The sequence below is a fragment of the Gossypium hirsutum genome, chromosome D07, assembly GCF_007990345.1.
Source record: "Gossypium hirsutum isolate 1008001.06 chromosome D07, Gossypium_hirsutum_v2.1, whole genome shotgun sequence".
NCBI classification, from domain to species: Eukaryota; Viridiplantae; Streptophyta; class Magnoliopsida; order Malvales; family Malvaceae; genus Gossypium; species Gossypium hirsutum.
Window position 1 is genome coordinate 15376624 of NC_053443.1, and position 6414 is coordinate 15383037.

Genomic DNA, 6414 nt, shown 5'->3' on the forward strand with positions numbered 1-6414 from the left:
TTGACACTATTTGCTCAGAAACGTCTACTCGAAATTATTTTTTCAAGAGCTACTATAGCAAAAAAGCGTCCACGTGGGAGCTTTTTTAAATTAACACTAAACCCTAATATGATTTTTTAAAATTTTTTAATTAATTTACTCAAGTAACCCTAAACCCTAATTTAATTGATTTTTTCTTTAAAAACCATAAACACGAAACCTAATTCAATTTTGAAAAAAATTATAATTAATTTAATTAATAAACCCTAAACCTTAATCCCTTATTTATTTAATTTTTTCTTTTAAACCCTAAACCCTAAACTAAAAACCCAAAACCCTAACTATAGCAGGAGACATGGGCAAAACGCGTCCTTGAGGGCGCGCTTTCTGTCCACGTGGACAAAGCGCTCCCTTGAGGAAGCGTTTTCCTACCTCGTCACCTGACAACGCGCTGACGCGGACGCGTTTTCGGGGAAACAGGGCCATTCCGGTAATTAATTTTTTACCTAGTCCATTTCAATAATTTTTTTAAAAAAAGAGACTTTTATTTGTATTTTACCCTATTCTTCCACTCAAATATAAAAGAGTCCAAAAAAACGGGCCAAACATTTGTATCAATACTCAAAAAATTAACTGAACATTTGCATAAAAATTTAAGTTTTTAAAACATATAAATATATATTATATACAACAAACTATGGTGTAGTTTATTCGAAAATATTAAATATTTTTTGAAAGACAAAATATTAAATATTTAAAATAACTGTAACATGAATAAAAATTATATTTTTAAATTAAGCGGCACGTAAGATAAAATCATTGAAAATAATATATATATATATATATAATATGAAAAAACATAAAGTCTTCAAGGTTTTTTTTTACAAGCCATATCCCGAAGTTGTGCAGACTACGTTTAAAATCTTATTATAAAATTTAAAATAATACTTTAAAAATTAAATATTATTTTTATAAAATTAAAATTGAATCTTATAAAGATGTCATAAATTTTATAATATTATTGAATTAAAATTTATTATTATAAATATATAATGTTATAAATTATAGTTATTTGTAAACAATATTATAATATTAAAAATAATAATTTTATAAAAAATAAATAAATGGATGATTTGAAAAATGAAAAAACTTTTGGTCACATAAGACCATCTATCACGTCCATCAATAAATTTATTTTTAATTAAATTAAAAATGTAAAAAGAAAAAGAAAAGGCAAAATCAGTTTCACCAAACTGATTTCTTTCCTTTAACAAAACTTGTATTAGTTTGGTAAATATAGTAGAAAGTAGGCTTATTGCTACAATAAGCTTTTAGATTTTTTTAAAATATTCAATTAAATATTTTTAAATTTTTCATCCAATTCAACCCTTAAACTATTAATCTTAACAAAAAAGTTTTTTTAACCAATGTTGATCGTTAAAAACTAACAACAACATTAACGTGGTTGTTAATAGACGTTACATTAACCAACAAATGTTGATGTAGCGATTCACATTGACAACATTAAAAATTATTTTTAAAATAAGTATACAAAGAACTTGAACAAATAGTTGACCTACTGCATTTAAATTCGTACATCAATGTGTCCAGATTTATTGTGGAATTATAAAGAACATAAAAAAAATTATAAAAATGATTAGAAATTGATTAAAAATCTTAAAAAATAAAAAAATTTTAAAATAATAAAAAAGAGAGTAAAGTATTATTAAGAAATCTGATTTGGAAATTGTGGTCTAAATTAAAGGCAAAAAAAGGAAAAAGAAAAGACCTCATGTAGTGGTCTAACTAATCTTTAGCTTATGTAAACAAAAAGCAATAATGCAAACAAAATGGCTATCAAAATCATTCCAATCCAAAACACAAGTTAAAAGGACATGTTGCATCATATCATTGATCCATCGATCAATGTCCTGTTTTCTCTTCTATATAGCACGGCTTTTTTTGGTTGAAACAACAAACCTTTCCTTGTTCACCTCCCAAACCACATGGGAATTTTCATTGATTGGTATACCTATAAACAGAGAGTTACATTATGTTGCCCAACCATGGCTCCCACAACCAAAAGTAAATTCAGTGAATGAAGTTCCCGTAGTTTCTTTTGGGATCACAATTTTTGACTTCTTCTTCAACTTTCTATTCGAGAATCAAACATGTTTCTAGCCACAGATTAGGATATATGTTTATATTTAATCGCAACATTGAAACGTATTATATTAAAATATGTATATATTTTGAATACAAATTAAATATGCGAACCCATATGCAAAACCTTATAGGAATCAATATGTGATCCCTTTGTATATTTATACAAACCCCATATGAATATCTTGCGATGCAAACCCTACATATGCATATGCGAACATTACATATTTTAATATGCGAACCCTGTATATTTATCATACGAGCTCTAGACATGTATTTATGCAAACCGTACAAGTAGCAATATGCGAACCCTACATATTGTAATATGTGAACCCTGTTTGTTTATCATGCGAGCCCTATACATGTATTTATGCAAATCGTACAACTAGTAATATGCGAACCCTACATATTGTAATATGTGAACCCTGTTTGTTTATCATGCGAGCCCTGTATATGTATTTATGTGAACCCTACAAGTAGTAATATGCGAACCCCGTATGTTTAATTGTGTGAACCCTAACACGAATTAGCATGCAAACCCTGTATGTGCAAACCCTAGATGTGTGAACCCTGTATGTGTGAACCCAACATGTGCGAACCCTTCTTGTGAACCTGAATGTATGTGATAGCAGAACTAGGCTTGTTAAATACACATGAAGATACTGTATATGTGAAATTGTTTTAATCTACATAAATTAGTTGTATATGTGAAACTGATGTGAACGAGTGCATGAATACATGCTATTAAATGCTAATATGAAATATTGAATATAGCATCAATTGATGATAAATAGCATAATATGCTAAGTGTATGTGCATAATACATTAAATTAGGTATGGAGAATGGAAGAGTTCTGTAGGAGAAAGTAGCAAATGAAGTCCACATCGAAAGTCAGTACTACATGAAATAGGTGGCAATATCATCAAAACTGAATAAAACAGGATAATAGCTTAAAAAGCCATCAAAACGAGGCAACCGAGATGGTAAGTTATTGTAGTAAAAGTCATTGTCATGACAAGTGAACGCCCGTCTTCACCAGGAAATCCGAGATGGTTAATTATTGATATGTGTTTTGGAGTGTTGAGCAATGCTCAAGGGCAAATAGGATAGACGGGAGGGAAATTTAAAATTATAATTGCATTGCATCATGAGTATAATCGGTACATGTATGGATTTACCGAATGCTTTTTATGATATGCTTAATTTGCTATTATGCCATAAATTGAATGATTTACTATTTGTATGTTTATATATAATGGTTTAAAAATTAGGCTCATGCTGAGCTGTCATAAGCTCACTCCCCCTTTCTTTACCTCTTAGGTAACGCGGAGAATTAGGACCGAAATGGTATTGGAGGAACCACGGATTAGCAACTCGTTTTCCTTTATATTTAAAAGTTCCCATTAAAGTTTTTCCTTTATCATTTATTTTCGGGTTGTAATTATTAATTTCTTGCTTTTTAGGTTTTGGGTTTGTTTAGCTTTTTAATTTTAAAACATGATACTTAGTTAATACTATGATAATTGCATGGTATTTGGTTTAGAAAACTATTGTTCTTAATAATATTTTTCACTTCTTTACAAATACTTTAAGTTTTGAAAAGTATTTTTTTGTTAACTTTAACCATTTTCAAAATGTCACACTAATAATATTGCAATTGAATTGCTAAGTAAGTTTATTTAATTAATGGATGTTTTCCTTTAAAACAGAAGAGCAATTTTCATACAATCCATCTTAAAACAAAAGAATGGCTTTACATGATCAATTCGGTCATCAAATGTAACACTTTTGACTTAGCCGAAATTTTCAAGCCGAGTTGGGGGTGTTACATTTTAAATGTGAATTTAGTATTATGATGTCAAATAAAAGGCATTCTTATCAGTTCAAAAGTTTTTTCAAACACGTGCTTTTATATATACTATAGATTGGAGACATAATAGATATTAGATTATAGTATACACATAATGTGGGTTAAAAAAATTAGGTAAAAAATATATATTAAAAGCTTAGTTAAAATTAAATGAAGATTTGGTTAAGATAATAAAATTGAAGTATTTAAATGGTATGATGTTAGGTTCAAATTTTATTATGTGTAGGTTTTATTGATTTTAAATAAAAATACAAAAAGAAAAAAAATATTTTTATAATAATATAACTTATTTATAATTTTTTTAATTATTTTTCAATTGAGTTGGAATTATTTTGAGTAGCGGGCAAAGCCTCCAATTCTTATCGACAATGTTCAAGTTGGCAGGCTTCATCAACTTTAGACTCTCACCCACTGCTTTTATTACCTTGGAATTATATTTTATATTGGATATGTTAGTGGGTTTAAATTGTATTTCAATAGAGCCTGAATATAAGTGGGGACTCACTTACGTCGGCACACTGGTTTTCTAAAGTGAGCAGAAAAGGAACCATCTCAAAGACAATTAATTAGGAAATATTGCTTTGAATTCCTATAGAATTTAATCCAAAATATTCCAGATCCAGTCTAGAAAAAACTATACAGATTTTCCATTAACTAATTTAAACAAATAAACATCATTCAACATGCAAATTTACCCCAATTTCGCACGTATATCTTGTTCATAATCTAAATACACAACTATCTTAATTATCATAATTTTACAAAAATGAAATTCGAAAATGATGGAAAGCAACAAAAAATTTACATTTTTATTTTAACTAGAAATTCATGAATTTGAGCCAAGGTATTATTACGCTCTTTGTAACCTTCTCCGCTTCTTTGGAGCACGACGACGTTGGATTGTCGCCGTCCTTCGACGCCGCCTTTTTGGTGCACAAGAAGAAATTTCGCGATCCCAGCGCCATCAGCTTCTCTCCCCTTTCTAAACCTGCGCTCCACCACACAGAAAAAAATATTAGGATTCAATCTCAAATGTACACCAGTACTCAAAAAGATAAACATCACTGATTGAACGGCTAGTTATTCTTTATCAGAAGGTTTTGTCTTACTCTCTAAGCTAAATTGAGAATAATGGAGGTCCAACAGCGAGGCGTCCGTTGACGGTAAGATCGGACGGCGACCTTCCTTCGAGTACTGACGAACGGCGGCGGTTATTAAGTCACCGACAGTGTTTTCCGGCGACAGCACTACTTGTACAGCTCCGAGACTCCCTTGAATGGTCACGTTCAACAGCAGCTTCGTCAACTTCGGCCTCGCATCCGGTAAGACGGAAGTAGTCCTCTCTGAGAATAGGTCGGGCAGCGTCTTCGGCCGCCTCAGATCAGACGGAGCCACCGTCGGGAATTTCCCGTGAAACGACGACGCCTTTTCAGATAACTTACCCTTCCGGTTCTTCTCCTGCTCCTTACGATTATTTTTGGAATTCGGCATATTCCAAGTGTCATATTATACAATAATTCAAACGAGAAATATAAAGAAGAAAATAAAAAAAAAAGTAATAAATGAACTTCTCTTCTCCGTTTTTTTTTTCTTGTTGGGAATACGGGTGGAGCGGAGTCGACGATTGCCTCAAGCGCCGGAAACGGAAGAACCTAACGCGAGGGAAACCGAGAGCGGGAGCGGTGCGGCGGCTCTCAGGTTTCCGGTCACTAAAAGCTATCATAACCTGAATGCTATATCCGTAAATAAACAGAGAAGGCAAGGGGGCAAAAAGAGAAGCTAATGAGAAGCGGATAGGACACAAAGTGGCCTCAAACTCTGGTAGCCAATTTATATGGGAAGGAAAGCGAAGAAAAAGAGTGAGAAACGGCTATGAATCTCTGATTTTTGTTGGGTTACCTGCTACGTCCGGTTGATGGGGAATTCCGTCTTCCGCGTGATAACTGATAAAATCAAGTGGTGACCGGCAATTGCCCGCGGATACGACATTTGTATGGCTTTGCTTGAGCCTTGAGGGTTAAGTGGTAATCTGCATCGTGCTAAAGTGCGCTGGTGTAGGTTCTTTCGGTGACTACGGCGTACACGTGGAGGGATTCTGTGGCCTTGGTGGCTCCGAGACTCGCGTGGGTGTTTAGCATGTCGGGTAACAATATCGTTTTCCCTTGCTTTAAGGCGGCTGTTGGTTTACTCGTTTGGAAATTGGGACTACTCACAAATGACGTGATTTGCACGTGCGAATTATTGAAGGTTAGTAGATATTACGTGGAAGTATCATTGACCTAAACTATTACTGCTTGGAAACGCTTAGCATAGCAGTAAAAAGGTAAGATCCAGTGAGCTTATGGCACGTGGCAAAAGATTGTCGGAAACTAGCAATTTTTTATTTTCAAAAAAACAATAT

The 6414-nt window shown here is 32.5% G+C and overlaps 1 protein-coding gene across 1 annotated transcript; it reads right to left on the reverse strand.

Moving 5' to 3' along the window:
* Positions 1-4638: 4638 nt before the first annotated feature.
* LOC107954159 (uncharacterized) lies at positions 4639-6149 on the reverse strand. Its single transcript, XM_016889638.2, has 2 exons — positions 5123-6149; positions 4639-5001 (listed from the first exon to the last, which is right to left on the reverse strand). The coding sequence occupies exons 1-2, from the start codon at positions 5502-5504 to the stop codon at positions 4832-4834; spliced, it is 552 nt and encodes a 183-aa protein (XP_016745127.1). The 5' UTR covers positions 5505-6149; the 3' UTR covers positions 4639-4831.
* Positions 6150-6414: the final 265 nt, after the last annotated feature.

Excerpts from the sequence above, each read along its gene's own strand:
- LOC107954159 (XM_016889638.2), bottom strand. The coding sequence starts at position 5,504 with ATGCCGAATTCCAAAAATAATCGTAAGGAGCAGGAGAAGAACCGGAAG. Across the intron at positions 5,002-5,122 it reads TTCTCAATTTAGCTTAGAGA|GTTTAGAAAGGGGAGAGAAG; the intron begins GTAAGACAAAAC and ends GGTGGAGCGCAG.